Here is a 20,696-nt window from a genome sequence, read left to right as displayed (position 1 = left end):
CCTAGTCCCCAACCCTCCTCCATGATTTTCCCATTCCTTGTCAAGACTTCCTCACCACACTTAGTTCATTGTGTTGTCATTATTTATTTGTCCCTCTCCCTCACTTCACTGGACCCTGAGCTCCTTGAAGACGGGGACTGTGTTGCCTTACCCACTTCAGACCCCCCTCCCATACCAAACGCCCAGCACATAGCAGCTACTCAGTAACTGAATGTTCAACCAAGTGGTAGGTCTAAACTAGATGTGTGTACATCACCTGCAGATTAGCCTTCTTAAAGCACTTCTGCCCCCAACCCTCAAACCCAAGAATATAAGGCCACCACGAATTTGTACTTTTTGGGCAAATTAGAAAAAAATGCTTCCTCTGGGCTGATGTACTCCAATAAGACACCCTTACCTTGAGCTGACCTATGGCTTACATGTCCTTCCACATAGCTTCGAATGAGCTAGATTTTATCCCTCACTCTCTTGACCAGGCCAGTTCTTATACGTGAAGACCACATACTTATCTACACATGGCAGGCCGACAGGCACACAGACAATTCTCTTGCCCCCGTGTGTGCTGTTCCATTTATTTGAAAGGCCCTCAGCTCCCACCTGTGTATGCAAACTTCAATACCCAGCCCAAATATCACTTCTCCTTTGAATGCTTCCCCTGAACCTCTCAGGCAGATTTAACAGCTCTCTCTTGTGTATTCCCACAACTGCAGAAGATACCCGTGTTTGAGTCTTACCATACTGCACCACACATCTTTCTTTATTGCTGGTCTCACTGCTGGACCATGAGTAGGATCAAGAGTAAGAGCACGTCAGGCATCGTTGGGTCCCAAATGCCTACAACGATGCCTTTCATATAAATGGGGGGGGGTGTTCAATAAATGTTACTATTTGGTTCAAAATCTTCACAAAAGGCCTTTCTTTTCCTCCTGGTTGTTTCAAACTCTGCAGCCTGGCACATCAGTCTGTCAGTCTCATGGCTTGCCAGTCATCCCCCCTCCCTCTCTTCAGGTCCCCTCCCGCTATCTGTGCTGCAGTGAACTCAAGTTGGACTCCGGAGCACCGCCTACCTCTGGGCCTTTACTCCTCTGTCCCTCCTGCCTATAGTGCCCTCCTCTCCTCTTTGCCTGTTAAAATTCGATTCTCCTTCAAGGCCCAACTCACATGCCATGTTGGTCATGAAGCATCCCTTCCGCAGGTGTGGCTTCTTGCTGCTAAGAATCAAAGCACTCTGTCCTTCCCGAGTCATGCCTGAAACACTGCTCTGTGTTTGAACAATACGTGTCTGTAATGATAGCACCTCGAGGGCAGATATTGCCAGATTTCAGCACAGTTTGGTGCAGATAACAGGTGTCAGCAAATACTGGACTAAAGAGAATAAAGAATCCAGTGCTACACCGGCAGATGAAAGAGGCAGCAAACTCAACTTTAAGGAACTGGCAGGGCACAAAACTCCTCTCCTGTTCCCTCTTTTATCAGTAGGGATAACAAGTGAACTCAAGGCAGAATTGCATAAGTCGCCCCTCCCTTCCTCCCCCAGCCAACATAGTTCAGCTTCCCTTCTGAAGAGGTAAGAGCGAGGAGTGACAGCTGATTTCTTTTGCTCCACCCCCTCTCTTTCCCCCAAACACAAAGCAGAAATTCACCTCCGACAGCACTACTTTCAAGCTCCCGCAGGACACGGTCCACACAGGACACATGGCACGCAGCCCTCGGCACACCTCTGCAGGGATAGTGCGGACAGACGCCTCCCTCTCCCTCTCCGGCATGAAGCACCTCACCTCTGCACCCTGGGCTGCACTGGCCCTCGGCCTGGTCCTTGCCTCCTTCCACTTGGTTTGCTTGGCAGGTAGAACCGTGGGCTTTATTCCTGGCCAGGGTGGGAAGGGGGAGGGAGAGAAGGAGGGAAAGGAAGGAGGAGGGAGGGAGGGAGGGAGAAGGAAGGAGGAGGATTCTTCGGCTAGGCTTTGTCCCACACAAAGCAAAGAGCAAACAGTTCTCACCTGAAGGATTAGACAGGAGGTGGTGGGTTGGGGTGGGGGTGTCCGACATTTACCTAAGCCGGTGATCAAATGCTCTACTCCTCAACTAGGACAGGATTAGCCACTCGATTGGACTTTGTCACAAAGAAAGAGGAAAAAGCCAAGTACCAACAGTCTCTCCCATCCAGGGACCAATCTGGCCTAAAGTGACATTTTATCCACTGCTGTGTCTCAAGGGCTCCTTCTCGGTGCTCCTGGCTATTGTGATTCACAATTCCCACTTTGTTCTCCTGATCCTCCCCTAAGGTCCTCTGTCCCTCCCTGGACCCTGGGCTTCCTTTGCAACTTTCATAAAACCCTAAGGCATGAAAGCTGCCAAACGCTGCCTATGATTCTCCCACCTTCCCCGAGTGTGGGAGATGTTGAGTTATTGCCCTGTCTGTTCAACGGACGCTAGAGGGGTTGAGTAGCAGCCCCCATCTTGCTCTCTCAGGCTGGGCTCTGCATCTCACGCAGGGAGACATCCCTCTTACTCTCATGCTCTTGGCTTTGGCCTCTGGCTTTGATCTTGCTCCGCAGCTCCTGCCCTGCCCTTGACAGACTTCCCTCTCTCAAAACCAACCCTCGATGACCCCTCAGGGCTGTATCTGTCTCCCTTGTCCTCACAGCCTCCCCTTTGGAGGTTCAGAGTGTGAGCTCCAGCCACTTGGCCTCAGCTCAACTCTGGCTTCCACAACTTACTAGCTGTGAGACCTTGAGCAAATCACTTAAAGTCTCTGTGCCCAGTTCTCTCATTTATATCGTGAGGACAATCATAGCATTTATATATATATATATATATATATATATATATATATATATATATATATATATATATATATAGGGCTGTCATAAGATGAAATGAGACTACTGCATGTAAAGAACTTTTAGTTAATTAGCACAGGGTAAACAATGAACGTTAGCATGTTCGTTTTATTTTCCAATACCCCTCCCCAAATAAGTGTTTTATTTCTTTTGTTTACCCTTACAGTGACTTGCTTATGATAGGCTCTCAAAAAACTTGACAAATTTAGCTGCACTTAATTGTGGGGTATTCCCAGAACCCAGTACTTTGGAAGTGAGGCCAAGTGGTACTGGTCCCTGACTGGCTATGCTTATGAAGGAGGAGAATAAGGGTTAAATTCTTAGAAACTATTAGCTAGGCTATTCAGTTCAAACCATATAAAATTACTGATATTGAAAAATTTTTGATCGAAATGGGAATTTCAAATGCTTTAACCTAATACCAGTATTCTGGTTAACTAAGTTTTTTTCCATCCACTTGCTCTAGACAGGGACTACTTCCATTCTAGGGCAAAGGGGAGATGAAAGTCAGGGCCAAGGAAGTTAGTTGGGTTAAAAGGGAAATTAAATGTTTTGGAATCAATTTCTCCAAAACAAATAAAGACCAAGTTCTAAGCCATTTAGTTGTAAATAATTTACAGTAACAATCAGATTGTGTCAAGGTAATTACTATACTTCAGGCAGGACATTGGAGTGGCCTGGGTTGGCGGGTGGCATAAAATTAGTCTAAGCAGCAATTTCATGGCTTTGGCTAAACAAGAAGTTTCTTCCTGACTTGTCCTGCTACATGACAACAAGCTCCTTTGAAGGACACGCTGCCCTAGAGTCAGTGGGGCCTTGAGTTTTCAAACCACCTTTTTTTTTTTTTGCATCCTCAATGAAGCGGAATAACAATATAATTAATTTCCTGAACAATTCTTTAAAATTGACCTCTTGGTCTTGATCTACCTAGATTAACACTATCCTATACAAATTTCTTGATGATGGAAGTTGTAGGGCATTCCGATTGGGTGGGGGCTAGCGGTACCAATAGTGAGAGAATTCACCCCAGGCAGAGCAAAGGAGATAGAAGTTTATTGAATACACTGCAAGGGGGCAGCGGGCAGGACAGCCAAGGAGAGACTGTCTGCCGTGAGGTGGTGGTGAGGGGCTGTAGTCTTAGGGCAGAGTGAGGGAGCATGGGAACGTATGGAACTTACCCTGTTCTTGTACTTAGGAACTGTGCCTGGTCAGTTAGGGTGGCTATTTCGAGGCTTCGTGAACCTGTTTGCATCAGCTGGGGGGTCACGGTGGCGGCCTTTTGCCTTGATCAGGTTTCCAGTGCTCACGCCTGTTGTCTAAAAGCAGCCTGTTCAGAAATGTTCCACATCTGTGCTGTGTTTCCAAGATGGTAGCATTTCGGAATGCGGTGATCCAATGTGGTAACTGAGTACTTGACATGTAACTAATATGACCAGGAAGTTGAATTTTTAATTTGATTCCATTTTAATCAATTTAAATAGCTACAAGTAGTTGCCATATTGGACAGAGTAGACCTGGATCGTCCATCTGCTCATTCTCAGTTCGGAGAGGGCACGCGGACAATGGCTTTTCATGCTTGGGAATCTTTATGTTCACCTCCATAGCCACACCTCACCCCCACACCCTGGTAGAACTTTGAGAATTCCTGCTAAAGTTCTTTTTACCTTTGTGCTCCTTACTTACTGATCAGGAGACAATTCTGATGGCTACAAATTCTAGCCATCTCTGGACTTGGTTGTATAGTGTTTAATTTTTTTGATAGCCATCTGCTCGAGGTATACCATCATAATCATCAGAAGTGAAGAAACAAAGTCAGATGTCAATATTTATTTGTTCAAGATTTTGAAGGGACTTGAAGGTAGTTATGAGAAGACATTGGAGCTTAAGTGATTGTTTTAATATATACAAGAAAAACCATTTCTAGATGGAGCTATTTGCATAGGAAACAGCTAAAAGAGAGTGTTTGGAAAGGTATTTGCAGCAAGCCATTGGCCACCGAAGGGTGAGATATGAAGGAGATGAGGTGTGAAGCCGTGAGCCGATGAGACATGCAGATAAAGTGTCTCTGAATGATAATAGTGAAAGGAAAGGGGAGTGTATTCCTTTGCTGCAGTAACAGTATGCCGCAGACTGGGCGGCTTAAACACCAGAAAGTTATTTTCTGACACTTCTAGAGACTCCAGCTGTCAGTAGATGTATCTTCTCCTAAGGCCACCTTCTCAGTGTGACCTCACCTGGTGTGACCTCACCTGGTGTGACCTTACCTGGTGTGACCTCGCCCAGTCTATTCTCCGCACAGGTACATCCCTGGTGTCTCTTCCCCTTCTCGCAAGGATGCCAGTCATGTTGGATGAGGACCCACCCATACGACTCCATTTAACCTTGATTTAACCTCTTTAAAGGCCCCTTCTCCAAATACAGTCACTACCGTGGGTTCGGACTTCAATGAACTTGGAGGGGCAGTTCAGTCCATAACAGAGGGTTAGCTTTGGTGCATGAAGTCCTAAAGTACCTAGACTGGAACTTTTGTAATACTTTTGCAGTATCACTACAAATTCACAAAAAAGATTTCAAACTCTGTGCCTGGGGATGGATTTTCCTACTGCCTGAGACCCTCTTCTGTCTTTTCTTCCAGAATCGAGGAACGGCGACAACTCAACCTTGACCACCCACCACCTAGACCCTGGAACCCTGGAGCAGTGCCCCAGTAAGCTTCTCCTGGCTACTGCCCCAAGCCCGAGCTGGCCCTGGATCTGGGAGGGAAACTTAAGCCTGCTTGCTTTCTGTTGATTGGGGTCCGGTGGCACAGTGCCCTGAAGTGGTTTGTTCATGGCCCCCCCATAACTGCCTGCATAGCACATCTAAAAAGCTATCTCAGCCTTGGCCGTGATGCAGGCTCACAATCTTTGGGCCAGATGGCTTTACTGAGCCATCCACAGTATAGCAGCTAAGTTAGAAACTTAGAAGGGGGAAAATCATAAAAATCCGCCAGTCCAACTTCTGCCCAATGCAGGACCCTTGTTTTGGCACCCCTTGCGTATTTCTGTCCATCCTCTGCTTGAATACTCCCAACGGCAAGGAGGCTAGTATTTCATAAAGCAACAAGCATTGTTACCACACGTCCAATTCATAGACAGTGTTGCTTTATTCTGTGTCTGGCTGCCTTTCTGCTGCCCTCACTGAATGACCAAATGTGTTTTCTTCTGGGCATTCATGAAGGAGAGTAACAGGCAGGCAATGTAGAGGTTAAGTTCATGGCTTTGGATTCCTTCAGACTTGGGTTTGAGTCCTGTTCGCCGCTGGGTGACCTTGGGTGAGTTACAGCCTCAGCTCCTTCATGTAAAATGGGATTAGTAACTGGACCTCTCACTCTGGGAGCAATGACTAAGGGAACGTGTGTGAAGCCCCTAACACAGTGCGCGGCGTCCTTTAGTACATGTTAGCTGTGGGATGATTCCTTGCTTGTTCTCACAAACACTGGAGGAGGAGCTGGGTGGGCTGGTGCGATGCACCCTGTTGTTCTTGCTCTCCCTTCCCCGCCAGATGTGGATTTCTGCCCCCAGGCGGCTCGGTGCTGCCGCACGGGAGTGGACGAATACGGCTGGATCGCGGCCGCGGTGGGCTGGAGTTTGTGGTTCCTCACCCTCATCCTGCTCTGCGTGGACAAACTGAGGAAGCTCACTCCGGATGAGCCCAAGGGTTTGCGAGCATGAGGCTGAGCAGCTTAGCCCCGAGAATGTCAGTCGCCACCGAACTGTGGGTAACCGCGGGAGGGGAGTGGTGCTGATGGCGTTTCTGCCTGGCTACAGGTGTCGTCACCTTTGTGCCTCAATGACTTTTAAAAGAGAAGGGAGAAGGAAAGGCGGATCCGAGGAAGGAAGGCCAGTGCTGCTTCACACCTAAATCCACAGGCACTCATGCTTCTGAGTGCCGACGATCTCTTTCTTGATCTACCGGACCTGCTGCGGTTTTAACCAGTGTTTTCGTCCGCGCCCCAGGGGGGTGCACAAGAACATGCGACTTTGACTTTTGTCCACGTTCGGAGCTAAACTCAGAAACTTCTCCCCCAAAACAGGTCATTGTCTTCCATCCATTTCATTCAAGGAAATCACTGGCATCCCCCCCCCCCCCCCCCCCCCCGTGCATTGCTTCTCCCGCTCTAGTTCTTTCTTCGACATTGTCTTCCGTGGCGGTCTTGCCCCACCGTCCTACATCGCCCCTGCATTGTTTCAGGCACGTTGGGTTCTGTTCTCGCTGCCGCGGTCAGGCACTTCCTCCGCACTGGCTCCTCCCCAGGGCAGCTGCCAATGTGGTGCTGTCGCCCCCTGCTGACGACCTTCGGTAAAGCCTCACCGCCGAACTTCGGACATGGGGCTGGCCTTCTGCTCTCCACAGGAGTCTGATCACCTTCCCAGGTCTGTCTCCCTGCGCATCCGGGACCAGGACTCAGGTGACCCAGTCCTGTCTTCCACTTCCTGCTGCCAGTCCCTCCGCTCGGGGGCTGCCTTCGAACTCCGCCTCCAGATGGAAGGCCAGCCCTCAAAGTCCAGCCCAAACACCTGCTCTTCTTGCAGCCTTCCCTGATAGCCTTGGGGGACCCCGAGCTGGTGTTCTTAGGGGTGCGTCCGCCCCACCCTGAAGTGCAGCCCTCAGGAATATGCAGTCAGTGTAGACTTCCTCTTGCTCCTGGGGATAGAAAGCTCCTCGTAATGTTTGTGCGACGAATGAATGATGAATGAAGGAACTAACGAACGAGTCCTTGCCTGAGATGAACTTAAAACTATCATTCCGCACAGAGAACTTCCACTTTTCTATAAATGGTTGAAATAACCAATCTCCACAGAAGCCAGTTGGTTTAGTTCCCGCTCATCCTGCAGAAGGATGTTGCTGGTCACCGTGAACATTGTCGGGGGGGGGGGGGGGGGTCGGGGTCAGGAAGAGAGGAGAGTGGGTTCATCAGAAGGAAGGAAAGACATTGTCTCATTAAGAGACAATGGCTGCCCTTTGTGGGGCCACATGTATTTAGATTGAACAACCAAATAATTATACACAAGAAAGTGAGAGGCCCCTGAAGTAGGAAGGAGCATTTCCTGGAGGTGGCAGATGGTTCAGAGCTGCCCACCTGCTCTTTCAGAAAGTCTAAGTAGATTTCCCTGACAATGGGAATTGAAGGAACTGGCCTGGCTCAGTCTGCTGCTTTCTGAATCTCCGTGGTTTAATCAATAAACCGGATGGATATACTGTGCCCACGTGTTACATAATCGTGTGAACCAGTGTCTGCACGACACCTCGTGCAATGTGATGAACACACACGAGCGTGTTCCACTTTTTTAGACACTTGAGGAAAGAGTTTCCACAACACGTGATTGAACTCCTTAGAGATGGAAAGAGTTAGTAAGGACCCCCTGGGATTTAACATCTGCAAGCATTTTTGAAATAAAACAGCGTGACATCGTGGTGAGAACACTACCTCCGAAAAGCAATAGAGAGAAGGGAAATGAAGACTGATTGCTGGCCAGTGTGGAGGGAAACGAGCCACTTCACCTTGGGGAGTGTCAGTTTTCTAAGTAGAGAATGTAGGAATTGGACACATCAGTGGTTACAAACTGGGTTGTCAAAGCCTGGAGGGCTAGCTGGGGTGCCGAATGGAAGGGGTGACCATTGGGCCTGTCCTTGCAACCACAGCAGTGTGACTCTAACCTCTTCTATATACCAGACTTCCACAGTAAGATGTCATTTGCTCCTTTATTATTATTATTATTTTATTTAGAAAGCAAGTGCAAGCAGGGGTGGGGGAGGGGCAGAGGGATAGCGAATCTCAAGCCGACTCCCCACGGAGCGTGGGGCACAACGTGGAGTTTGATCTCACAACCCCAAGATCATGACCTGAGCTGAAATCAAGAGTCGGACGCTTAACCGACTGAGCCACCCAGGTGCCCCCCCATTTGGTGCCTTAGAAGCAGAAAGCCAGAACATCCCCTCGGGTCTGGGCAACGTGTAGGTTCTTAGACTACATCGAAGTGAATAATGTGTAGTTACTACCACTGCTACATTCAAATTTAGGCGTACCGCGAATCGCTTTCCTTTTCTCTGTACAGGAGGAAAGACAAACCAAATCCAAATAATCGCTCTTTTCTTTGAGAGTAGACAGAAAGACAAGTTACATAACTTGATGGTTATTCTTTCTAGATGCTTTATCTCAGATCTTCCCTCAGCGTGGGATCTCTTTATCAAAGCAAAGATTTGTCAATAAATTAAAAAGGAAAACCTGAAGGAGAAAACTAAGTATCACCTTCCAGGTGATACAAACTCCTCGGTATAAAGCAGCAGGACCTGCCTAACAGAAGATGTGCTTTTCGTTTAAGATTTTTGCTTTGAGTAAATAACGTGGCCCCCAGCACTGTCACAGGCTGAGTGACACAGAATCCACACTGCTTGGGGCATTTCTGTACCAAAGTGTCCTGAGTAGAAACAGAATATTAAACTTTAAGGTGTGGCACAATTATTTGACTTCAAAATTGATTCCTTTTTATATATGCATGATACCCAAGGGCAAATAAGTCAAATATATAATTTTTAATTAAAAATAAAATGTTGGGGCGCCTGGGTGGCTCAGTCGGTTAAGCGTCTGCCTTCAGCTCGGGTCATAATCCCAGTATCTTGGGATCAAACCCCACATCGGGCTCCCTGCTCAATGGGGAGCCTGCTTCTCCTTCTGCCCCTCCCCCTGCTTGTGCTCCCACCCTCCCCCTCAAATAAATAAATAAAATCTTTTTAAAAATAAAATAAAATGTTATACCATGCAAGATTCATCAACGACAAGTCTTAGGCTAGCTTTTCCATAAAAATATATGTAAATATACTTTAAAACTTAGAGAAATAATAATCTAGAAATGTTTTTGATTAAGGGCAACTTTCTCTGTCTGAACCTGGCATCTATTTTAAAATCATATATACATAATATGGTGTGACTGCATTGGTTTTCATTGGCTTGTGGTCAAAGTGCCTTGTAGACAACCTCTGCCTGGCATCTCCTTCCAACCTTACCTGGTCTAGCCCACTGTCACACTTTCTTCCAGAATAATCTTTCTAATACCTAAATAAGTGATCAAGGCCCTCCCCTGCCTGAAATGCTCCTGTGACTCCCCACAGCTGACAGAGTAAGATCCATACTCGTAGGATGACCCATAAGGCCCTCTGGGATTGGCTTTTCTCTAGCTTAACGTTTACATATCCTTCATGCAAACCCAGTTCTGAACTACTTCAGTTCCTAAACACTCCAGGCCCTTTCTATCCTCCCCCTCTTTGTTCTTGCTGTTCACACGGCCTGGAACACACTCTTCCCAGGAGACAGATTTCTCATGAGCCAAGGGCAGCTTACACTTCAGGTCACCTTACTTTCATGCTCCTCCACCCCAGGCCTGCCATCTAATTTTGTATTTCTAATGCTGTATTTTTTTAAAGAGGGCCTTTTATTTGTATACATGTTAGACCCCATAAACCTGAACCTTGTTCTTCTGCTCCCTCTTCCCTCTTCTGACTGGACTCACTTAGTTTACTGTGAGTGGTCTTGTCCCTTGTCCCTGGATGGATGGACACACACACACCACCTCAAGGGCCTATGCTCAACTTCAGGGCAGCACTGGACAAAGTGCTTGACCAAACTCTAGGCAGGCTCCTCTTGATCCCTCTTCTCAACTAGGCCTCAATCCTGGCTGATAAAAACTACAGAATCTCAACACAAATGACTCTATCTTCTCCCCACAGATTCAAAGACTTAAACAAACACTAATATAGCTTCCAACTCAAGGCCACATCCCTCGGATGACCCTGCCCCCCAGCCCCTTAAAGTGCTTGCCTAAGTAAAAGCTCAAGGCTGACAAAATAATCAACTATTTGTTCTAACCAATGCCTGACAGGAGGTATCTGACCACCTTTTTTTAGAACATTTACTAAAAGGGACTTACATGTGTAAATTCTTTCTCTGTCCCTTTGAGATATATGTATCTGTTTCTACATCTACATATCTATCTATATATCTATCCATCTATCCATCTATCCATCTGTTACAACCAGGAGCTGAAAGCTATTCCTTTAAAATGTAATCATCACGAAGGACAGGGCCTCTGTCTCCCAGTCTGGGATAACAGGATCCTAACTCTGATGATTGACAGCAGGCAAACACAGCTGGCCTAATCATTAGCATTTACACTGACCAATTTTTTGCATTTCTCACTTCCCCGACTCTACTGAGCTCCAGCTCACCCCACTCCCTACTCCCTCGTTCCCCTGTAACACACCCAGTCACCTCTGCACAAGTCAAAGTGGAGTTCATGCTAGACCCTCTTCCCTGCTGTAATAATATATTACAATTAAAATCTGTCCTCAACCACTTCAGTGTCCAGCTATTTTTTTTTTAATCTCTGACAACTGAGCATGTTGGACTAGAGTATCCACCTGCTTGTCTTTCTCACTGGTCTCTCCGAAGGCAGGGACTGTGTCTTTAACGTCGGGTTCCTTCCACCTACCCAAGGCCTAGATGTGCAGCACAAACTCAGTAAACCCTTGATGAACTACGGATTCAGATGAGACCCAAGAACGTGGCCCATGCAAACAGCGACCGCGAAGAGGTAGAGCTATGAAGACGGAGGAGGAGGCTCTTGGGAAAACGTGGCGTCCCAAGGTTGGAAAAAATTTTAATTATTGTTTCCATAAGTTTATAATAAATACATATTTAAGTCATTTGTGGAAATGAGTAACAGGCAGGTCTACCCACCAAGTAAATTCTGTGATGAGAGACAAATGGACAAGGGCCAGCCCATATATGAAAATAGAACCTTGACCCAAAATCTGCAGCAACCAGTCCAAGAAGCCAACCCAGCACCTGTCTAGAAAGGTAGTCTAGGAAGTCAACTAGTCTAGGAAGTCAACTAGTACTCTAGGAAGCAACTAGTCTATCTGTAGCACCCAAGCCAGGAAGGCAAACGGCCTCCATAGCAATCTGCCCAAACAGCCATGATTTGGTTAATAACAGACAGCTCCAGTTAATTAATAAATTTTCACCTCTGTTTCCAACTTAGGACCATCCAGGGAAAGCCAAATGTGTGCCCTTAACCAATCACACAGGATGCCCCACTCCTAGTCAGCCCACCTACAGCTGTCCCGTGCCAACAGCCTATAACCAGGACATACGGAAGATCAGGAGCCTTCCCCTTTTCCGCTAGGAAGCTTTCCCACATCTCTGCCCACCTCTGAATGACTACCAGATGTAGGTGATGGTGGCTGACTCCCCTGCTAGAGCAGGGTCTGAATGAATAGCTTTGGCTTCTCATTTGGGTGGTCCTCGTTTATGCCCATGGTGACTATTTGTTGAACTCTTTGTCAAAACACTCGTCCTGTTCTTTGTACCTTGAGGGAGATCTTTTTACCTGGGAAGTTCCTGTTACCCCGTCAAATGAAGGAAACTACCGAGAGGGAGCGCTATGGGCCGAAATGTATCCCCCACAAATGCTTACTGTGAAGTCCCCAGGACCTCAGAATGTGATCTTATTCAGAAATAGGGTCGTTGCTGGTGTAATCACTTAAGATAAGATCACGCTAGAATAGGGTGGGCCCCTAATCCAGTCTGCTTTTCTATAAAGGGGAGATTTGGACACAGACCTGCCCACAGGGAGAACAGCCTGTGCTGAAGGCAGAGATGGGGGTGACACGCCTACAAGCCAAGGGATCCCAAAGATCGCTAGCAACCCACCAGACAGGAGGGGAGAGGTCTGGAACGGATTCTCCCCCTCAGCCCTCAGAAAGAGCCAGCCTTGCTGACATGTTGATCTCAGATTTCTAGCCTCTGAGCAGTGAGACACTATACCTCTATCCCTCCATCCGTCTTAGGCACCCCGTCCGTGGTACTTTGTTACCGCAAGCTAGCAAACTAATACAGAGCGTGAGTTGTTGAACTGAGTAGTTGCAACTTGAAACAAGGTGCAGCCTTGTGTTCAAGTGCTTGCAATACCTAGACCACAGATATGTAAGCAACTAGGTAAATAGGCAGGGTGCGGTTGCCCGGGGAGCTTCAAGCCACGGGAGTGTGCGGTGATTCACCCTCCACCACAGGACGCCCAGGCAGCCTGCCTGCCCCTCCCTGAGCCCCATCAGGGCTCTCCTCTACCACACCACATACGACCTGCCCAAGCACAGGCCAAGAGGGTGGAGACTCTCCTTGGGAGATGCTGCTTGAGGTGATGGATGTCAGCCCCAGGGTCACACACATCCTGTGCACCCCGCAAAGTCACAGTTCCATCCAGACTTCTCTATGTGAGAGTTGGGAGCAAGAGGGGGTGGGGAATGAAGCAATTCAGGCTTCTCATACCAGTCCTGGGGCAGCAGGAAGTCCCCTTCTGGTAAACTCCTCAGATAAGCCCACACTGTACACACAGCTGTGCACACACTTGCGGAGTGTACACGCACACCTGCACCTTGCCCCAGCCCTGCCCTGGGGGCCCTGAGCTTGCTTCCCTCACCCACCTGCCCCCTGACGCTGCTGAGCCAGAGTCCTCACCTGCCTCTGGATGGCAGCAGGAAAGGAACGTGGAGTGCTTGAGAAGCCAACACAGGGCGCCCTAGAATCCAGGGTGCAGCTGAGCAGGAGAGCGATGGGGGCACCAAGGCTGCTGCCCACTGGGACCTGGAAAGCCCTTCTGTGATAGCTTAGCTTGCTCATATGCACCCACCCAGTTTTTCTTGAGGAACAGGCACCTTTTATAATTTGCATAGAGTTGTCCTAGGAGCCACAAAAACCTAACAGGGGGAGAAAATGACGCATAAGATGTAACACTCGGCTTCAGTGACAGGCTTGTCTGGTACAAATTCCCCTAATTTTGTATTGTTATAAGGGATATATTAAGTACAGAGAATACTTTATTATACTTTGAAGATACTTAGATCAAATATTCTCTTAAAAACTGATTTACAAGCTACCCAGCCATGAAAAGACACGGTGGAAACCTAAATGTATATCTCTACGTGAAAGAAGTAATAGTACCACTTAAAAGATGCTCCATACCGTATGATTCCAACCATATGACATTCTGGAAAAGGCAAAACTACAGAGACAGTGAAACAGATTAGTGGGGAGAAAAGGATGAATGGGAGGAGTCTATTTTTTGTAAAACCAAATTTACAAGCATCTGGGAGAATCTTATTGCTCCAGAGGAAGGTGATAATGTATGCATCAAGTTAAATATACTTGAATTTAAAATCTTCAACATAAGACTACTAATGGACGGATGCCTTCTGTATCTTACGCACCAGCATCAAACTTTAATGCCTAAATTAGCTCACCAAGTCCATTCTTAGGATCACTGAATAGATTAAAATTGTAAGTACCCATTTATTCTTAAGAGAACTGTACTCATTTATTTATGGATTTTGGGAAAATGTATGCTATACTCCCAGTGTTAGACACAGCCTTCCTCCACATGAAGTTTTGTTCATCCATAGCCTACAGTTTCCTTCACTTTTCTGTGTGTCTGTGCAGAGGGTGTAGTTCTCACTCTGTCGTCATCAGGCACTGCAAGGTGCCAATCATTCTATTCCTTATTCACTTTTATCCCCCCAATTCTCTCTCAGTCTCTGGTTCCCCTTCCATAAGGCAACCACATGGGTCCCTCTCTGTGCTCTTATAGAATGGGAACAATTATTCTAAGTTCAGTTGTTCTGAATTTACATAAACTAGATTTCATCCTGCCTCTTCGCTCACACAACAGTAACGTTTTTCAGATCTCTTTACCGTATGTCCCTACGTCCAGAGCCTCTAGCTGCCACACAGGATTCTGTGTAAGCGCCACGGTTCACCTCTCCCTTCTCTGGGAAATGCACTCCTAGCCTGGCTCAAGCCCCACTTCCGCATCGCGCCACCACGAAAATCCTTATGTGCTCCCTTTATGGGCCTGTGAATGTACTTCCTTGGGTAATAGTGCCAGATGCAGTAATGCTGGGTCACAGGAGAAATATATTCCTAATTTAAGTAGTATGGGATAACTTGCTTTTTAAATTGGCATATAGATATTTCATTCAATTGTCCCAGAAATTGAAACTGACTTTTTATTATTTCTTTCTATCTGCCTGTTCAGGATAGACATCAACCGTGCTCACGCCTTACCCCAAAAATAACATGCACGGCATTCCCACTATTAGATATCGAATTCAACTTATTGAATTCAATTTTATTTTGAATCTGAAGGCAGAATTGTTGTTGATTTGTATTAGAGTTAGCATTTTTCTTTTTATGTGAGATTTTTAAAGGTTGGCTATAAATATAATTCTAGGCGAGTGTGCATTTTGCCTGATTAAAAATAAAATTTGTGGCCCTGTTACCAGATTCCTGGCTCCATGGCAGGCTTTTCACCTTCAGATACGCCAGGATCGTGCCAGGTTTGGGGAAATGTGAAGGAATTGTTTTGTTCAAAAGAGCAATTCGGCAATTGACTTTTTGGGAATGATGCGTGAGACCACAGTGTGCTGCATGAAAAGACCCAGAACTGCATGAAAATGCACACACTCCTGGTCAGGTCTACAAGTCAGCCCTAGCAATGAGAACAAACAATTGAGGCTGAAAGATACCCAGGTTTTGTGCTAAGATGGTGAGAAAACTTTCAGACATTATGATCTATGAGGCTTTTACAGAGGATATTTTGGTCCATTGTTATTCTTTTTTTAAGACTTTTTATTTATTCGTTTGAGAGAGCATGAGAGCAAGAGCACAAGCACGGGGTAGAGTCAGAGGGAGAGGGAGAGGCAGACTCCACGCTGAACAGGGAGCCGGCCATGGGGCTCGATCCCAGGACCCCAGGACCCCAGGACCCCAGGATCATGACCTGAACCAAAGACAGATGCTTAACTAACTGAGCCACCCAGGCGCCCTTGTCCATTGTTATTCTATAAATGCTAGAATGTAAATGCCAGGGAGCCAGACGTTTCTGTAATTTAAAAAAGTTATTAGTATTTTAAAGTAATTTTCACAGGGCACCTGGCTGGCTCAGTCAGAACAGCATGTGACTCTTGATCTCGGGGCTGTGAGTTCAAGCCCCACATTGGGTGTAGAGATGACTCAAAATAAATAAACTTTAAAAAAATAAAATTAGTTCCACAGACTTGATACACCATTGCAAGAGTTAAATTCTTCAGAAGACAATGAACCTCCCCTAGTGTCCCAGTATCTCTAATTTGCTTTCAGAGATGGCAGCTTTCCAAACCATCCTGGATAAAGCCATATGGAAGGCAGCCAGCTCAACAGGAGCAAACAAACCTCTTCCCTCCAGCTTCCCAAGGGTAATTCCCTTTGATGAACCCTAAGGTGTGGGGGTGGGGGGTGGCAAGGAGCTCTGTGGACAAAATCTGTGGAATGGGAGGAATTTGCATGTAAGGCAAATCAGATCTCTAGGGTGACGTTAAAAAAATTTTTTTAACCCAGAGATATTTAACTTAGCATTTAATGTGATTTACATAAATTATCTTTATGCGCATCTATGCACATATTCTATTCAACGAAACCCAAGGAGATAATGTAAATTGGCCAAAGTCACATCAGTCTAAGCAGCTCAGCTTGGATTAAAAAAAAAATCCGGTCCTCTCCAGGTCTGGAGTTCTTTAAACCCTCATCACCAAGACTGCCTTAGATACTGGACTATATAGTGAGTCACAAAATCAGAGTTAGTAGGGACCTTAGAGACCAATGTCTTCTCTCCCCTTCTTCCTCCCCTCCCTCCCCTCTCTCCCCCCCCCCCACCTCTTTCTCTCATACACACTCACACACACACACACACAACCACACTTTAAGAAGGCTGTGTCCTTTGCTCAGTGACTTCCAGTAAATGATGTTCATCACACTGTGAGAGAACCCCTTAAAATCCATATGTAATGAAAATGTCCATAATTTGACCTATTGCTGATAATTTGCCTAATTAAAAAATAATTCAAAGAAAAACAAAGGTATAAAATAGTCTGGAAAATAGTTGTTTCTAGTAATTTGCTATTCCAGATAATGTAACATATTAGAAAAAGACCACTAAGAAAAAACGGGGCTAAGGTAAGATAATATTACTATGGGATATTAGAGAGGTGTAAAATGATAACCATGAGAACTATGTGGAAACTTCTTTGTTGGTGAAATTATAAAATATTAAAAATATAAACATAGGGGTGCCTGGGTGGCTCAGTTGGTTAGGCATCTGCCTTGGGCTTAGGTCACGATCCCAGGATCGAGCCCCATGTTGGGCTCCCTGCTTGTGGGGAGTCTGCTTCTCCCTCTCCCTCCCCCTGCTTGTTCTCTCTCTCTCAAATAAATAAAATCTATATAATATATGTATTATATATATATAGTTCTATTTTCTCTATGCTGGTAAGAGGACAGTAATCATGTATTCTCAAAGTGGACACAGGATATAAATTGGCCCAGGAATTCTGAAAAATAATTGAAAATATAGAAGAAGTCCCTTTAACTCTACTCAGACCATTCACTTCAGTCATTTCACTTCTAGGAATTTATTCTAAGTAAGTAATCTGAAAATCAGACAACTTATACACAAACGTATTTAGCCCACTATCAGTTGTAATAGCAAAACATTAGAAACAACCAAACATTTAACATCAGGAAAATGGATAAATTATGGTAGATCCATAGAAAGGATTATTATGCAAGAAAAAAGATCTAGCTCCTTCCACCATGGGAGGATACAATGAGAAATCTGCCACCTGGAAGACAGAGACCCCTTGACCTACCAAACTGACACCCTGATCTCCAGCTTCCAGCTCCAGAACTAATTATGTGCCTCATATTGAGCCAAGAAGGATGAACAAATCAGCAATTCCTTTGCTGAAATGTTAAAAGAAATGGGAGTGCCAACCACAAAATTTTTAAAAGAAACAAATGTGATCAAGTTGCCAAAGGAAAAGATGTTTTTAGTAAAGAAATGAACTCAGATACATGGAAGCTATAAGATAAACAAAATAATAAATTACACAAGAATTTGAAAAAAAAGATGTCTATATAGACATAAAATGATGGATAAAAATGAACCTTTAATGACACAAGAGAATGTTTATGACCATGCTAAAGAAGGAAAACAGGATAGGACATTGTATATATAGTATGTCCCTCTATGGGGTAAAAGAAAAGATATAGGAAAAAGCCTGGAAGGAATTTCACTGAAATGTTGAGGACCACTTGAGTAAATTGCGTAGCAAACTTGAACAACATGATGAGGGAATGTGTATGTCTGGGTGGCACATTTGTATATGTATTTAATTGTGAATTATATATACCACATCTTCGAAGTTTTAGTCCAACGTGTAAAGAGCTTGGAACTCTGCTATAAGGTCCTTACACTACCTGTGAAGCAGTACAGTGTTATTTGCAAATGGACTTGGATTAGTCATAAATGTATATTGCAAAGTCTAGGGCAACTGCTTAAAAAAGGAAAAATTTATATGCTAAGAAAGGAGAGAAATGGAATGATATAAAATGCTCATAAAACTAGAGAAGGCAGAAAAAGAGTGGAAGACCAAAAAACAAAACAAAAACGAAGAACAAGGTCTGTAGATGAAAATAGTTAAAAATAGACCAATAATCACTTTAAGTGTGAATGGCCTAAATACATTAAATAAAAGACAGAGACTACCAGAATGGATTAAAAAAAACAAGACCCACCTATATGTTGTCTACAAGAAACCCACTTTAAATATAAAGACAGATAAAAAGTAAAGGGATGGAGAAAGATATATCATGCGAACATTAATCAAAAGAAAGCTGGGGTAGCTATATTAATTTTAGAGCAGACTTCAGAGCAAGAAAAGTTATCAGAGATAAAGAGAAGCCCTACAAAATGATAAAGGAGCAAATTTTCCAAGAAGACATAACAATCCTTAATTTATACACTCTTAACAGAGCAAGAAAATATGTGAGGCAAATACTGATAGAACCACAAGGAGGGGCGCCTGGGTGGCTCAGTCAGCTAAGCGGGATCCTGGGATCCTGGGATCAAGTCCCGCATCAGGCTCCCTGCTCAGAGGGGAGCCTCTTTCTTCTTCTCCCTCAGCTGCTCCCCCTGCTTGTGCGCTCTCTCTCTCTCTGTCAAATAAATAAATAAAATATTAAAAAAAAAAAAAAAGAACCACAAGGAGGAACAGATGAATCCACTATTACAGTTGGAGACTTCAACACTCCTCTACCCTGTGACAGCCCCCACAGGCAGAAAATCAGTAAGGACATAGTTGAACTGAACAGCACCATCAATCAACTGGATTTAATTGACATTTATAGACTACTCCATCCAACAACAGCAAACAACACACTCTTCTCAAGCCCACATGTAATATTCACCAAAATAGACCACATTCTGGACCACAAAACACACCTTAAATAATTTAACAGAATAAATACCACCATGTCACTCAGTCATTATGTTATCCCAAATAACAGACACTATTAATCTGAATGTATCTTATTAGCCATCGAAAATGAACCAGAGTTCATCTTTAAGCAAGCACAAAATTAGACAATTTATTATGAAGTAAAATAATGTTTTTGCTACCTACTTAAAAAAAAAAAAATCCCTGAACTTATAAATCAAAACAGGGGCACCTGGGTGGCTCACTCAGTTAAGCATCTGCCTTCAGCTCAGGTCACGATCCCAGGGTCCTGGGATCGAGCCCTGCATGGAGGAGAATCTGCTTCTCCCTCTCCCTCTGCCCCTCTGCCCCCGCCTCCCCTTGCTCATGCTCTCTCTCTCTCTCTCTCAAGTAAATAAATAAAATGTTTTTTGAAAAAGAAATAACATACTTCCTAGGAATTTTATTTTCAGAATCAAAAATTCAGTGACCTGAATCTGTGCTATGCTCTGTTTTCCCTCCTTTACACAATGGAATAATATCCCTGCTCTTCTGAAGGCTAATTTCCCCATTATGCTCTGAATCTCAGCACCTCTCACTTACTTCTCTGTCTTCTGCATTATCAGTAGTAACCTCCCCCACTCCATGGATCAACCCCATCACCATACAACACATTCAGTGCTGGTCATTTTAAGGTTTCCAATTAGTAAATAAAAATACAGACACCTAGGTAAATTTGAATGTTAGATAAACAACAAATAATATTGTGTGTCCCATGCAATATTTAAGACATACCTAAACTAAAAAAAAGTATTCCTTGTTTATCTGAAAATCAACTTAATTGGCTTCCCTGCATTTTATTTGGCAACGCTTTGTCATTTACCCTACATCCTTACCTTCCAGTTACCACCCCATTTCTCTTTGACCCTTCTCGGCCAAATACCTGAAAAGAATTGTCTAAATTCACTGTTCTCTCCATTCCCATTTCCTAGTCCTCCTTCAACCTCCCTCCAAGCTAGTTTCTTTCTCCAGCAGTCCACAAAAACTGCTCCTGTCAAGGTCCCCAACACCTCCAAATTCCTGGTGCTTACACTAGTATCTAGCACACAGCTGGCACTCAATAAATATTTGTGTATGCATTCATGCATCAGTAGTATTACCATACAATCTAGTCAGTTTTCAGTGAATACATTTGCTGTTCCATGAGATTCTCAACACTGGAATTGAGATTGTTGGCTCTTATGCACAAGTGATATACCAAGTTCTAACTGTAGAACTATATTTGTAAACCATTAAACGTTATTCATAGCTATTTTTCCAGGACATACTAAACAATATTCTCCTCTGCCTCCTAACTAATGGAGTAGGGGATGGAGTATTTCTCCATTGTACTGATTCTGGGGAAAGCCTGAGCTAGTTTTGTTCAGTCCCATCCATAGCACCATCTCTCCTCCAGGTGTCCAGATGCTC

The 20,696-nt window shown here is 44.9% G+C and overlaps 2 protein-coding genes across 10 annotated transcripts in view; one reads left to right on the top strand and one right to left on the bottom strand.

Annotated features, from left to right (window-relative positions):
• The window catches only part of ATP6V0A4 (ATPase H+ transporting V0 subunit a4), a 76,612-nt gene extending 74,746 nt beyond the window's left edge, over window positions 1-1,866 (bottom strand). For 7 of the 9 annotated variants that reach the window (XM_045792551.2, XM_045792558.2, XM_045792559.2 and 4 more), the window contains exon 1: window positions 1,779-1,866. The gene's annotated coding sequence lies outside the window, so the exon portion shown is untranslated. Of the gene's footprint in view, window positions 1-1,161; window positions 1,483-1,643; window positions 1,729-1,778 lie in introns of those variants that run through there. The other 2 variants (XM_045792555.2, XM_087860799.1) reach the window with 2 other exon arrangements.
• Window positions 1,696-11,235, top strand: TMEM213 (transmembrane protein 213). The gene is made up of 3 exons (XM_045792561.2): window positions 1,696-1,846; window positions 5,479-5,550; window positions 6,387-11,235. Exons 1-3 carry the CDS (start codon window positions 1,696-1,698, stop codon window positions 6,554-6,556), a joined length of 393 nt encoding a protein of 130 aa, XP_045648517.2. The 3' UTR covers window positions 6,557-11,235.
• The last annotated feature ends 9,461 nt before the right edge of the window (window positions 11,236-20,696 follow it).

This window comes from Ursus americanus, chromosome 3, assembly GCF_024610735.1.
Source record: "Ursus americanus isolate L20-20 chromosome 3, mUrsAme1.1.p, whole genome shotgun sequence".
Taxonomy (NCBI): domain Eukaryota; kingdom Metazoa; phylum Chordata; class Mammalia; order Carnivora; family Ursidae; genus Ursus; species Ursus americanus.
Note: the sequence above shows the minus strand (reverse complement) of the source record. Positions and strands in the feature narration are given on the sequence as shown.